General features: G+C 35.0%; 1 long non-coding RNA gene and 1 gene segment (V, D, J or C); one reads left to right on the forward strand and one right to left on the reverse strand.

The window, feature by feature from the left end:
- Window positions 1–370, forward strand: part of LOC117956454 — an 8,092-nt gene extending 7,722 nt beyond the window's left edge. The window contains 1 exon segment of the V gene segment in view: window positions 175–370. Within this exon segment, the coding sequence occupies window positions 175–293 (119 nt within the window).
- Window positions 1–763, reverse strand: part of LOC117956457 — a 1,799-nt gene continuing 1,036 nt past the window's right edge. The window contains exon 2 of the long non-coding RNA XR_004659274.1: window positions 1–114. This is a non-coding gene — a long non-coding RNA (uncharacterized LOC117956457). The remainder of the gene's footprint in view (window positions 115–763) is intronic.

Raw genomic sequence — 763 nt, forward strand, 5'->3', positions numbered from 1 at the left:
TCATCCTGACTCAGTCTCCTGGATCTCAGTCTGTTGCTCCAGGACAGTCTGTCTCTATCAGATGTAAAGCCAGTTCAGGTATTAGTAACTACCTTCACTGGTACCTTCAGAAAACTGGAGAATCTCCTAAACTCTTAATTAGGTATGCTACAACTCGTCATTCTGGAGTTTCAGATCGTTTCAGTGGAAGTGGATCTGGAACTGACTTCACTCTGACCATCAGTAGAGTTCAGACTGAAGATTCAGGAGATTATTATTGTCAGCAGTGTAACAGCTTCCCGTTCACACAGTGATACAACGTCGTACAAAAACCTCCTCAGCTGGAGAGGAACTGATCTGAATGAACAGCTGCACTGAAACAACAACACTAGACATACATATTTATACTTTATAACTAATGCAAGAAGAAGAATAGTTTAACAGTATCATGTAGAATTTCCCAAACTAATAAATTGTATGGATATGTTTGTTTTGGGAGGTTTTGAAACAGTGTCCTCAAAATCAGGTCCAATGAGAGTTGTGTAAATAAGATTAATTCTTAATTAATTAGACAGGGTAATACAGGTGGTAAAATCATGACATAATTTATAATTATTCAGAGAATTACATCTTTTCTCAGTCTTTTGATTTAACGTATTACAGTAAGACTGTTTCTATCAGTGTCATATCTACATTTGATTTAAGGGTTAATATGTTATTTACATTCAATGCATCTTCATATAGACTTCTGTTATTTTCATACATTTTCTGTTCATATTATAAT

The sequence above is a fragment of the Etheostoma cragini genome, chromosome 14 (assembly GCF_013103735.1).
Source record: "Etheostoma cragini isolate CJK2018 chromosome 14, CSU_Ecrag_1.0, whole genome shotgun sequence".
NCBI lineage: Eukaryota > Metazoa > Chordata > Actinopteri > Perciformes > Percidae > Etheostoma > Etheostoma cragini.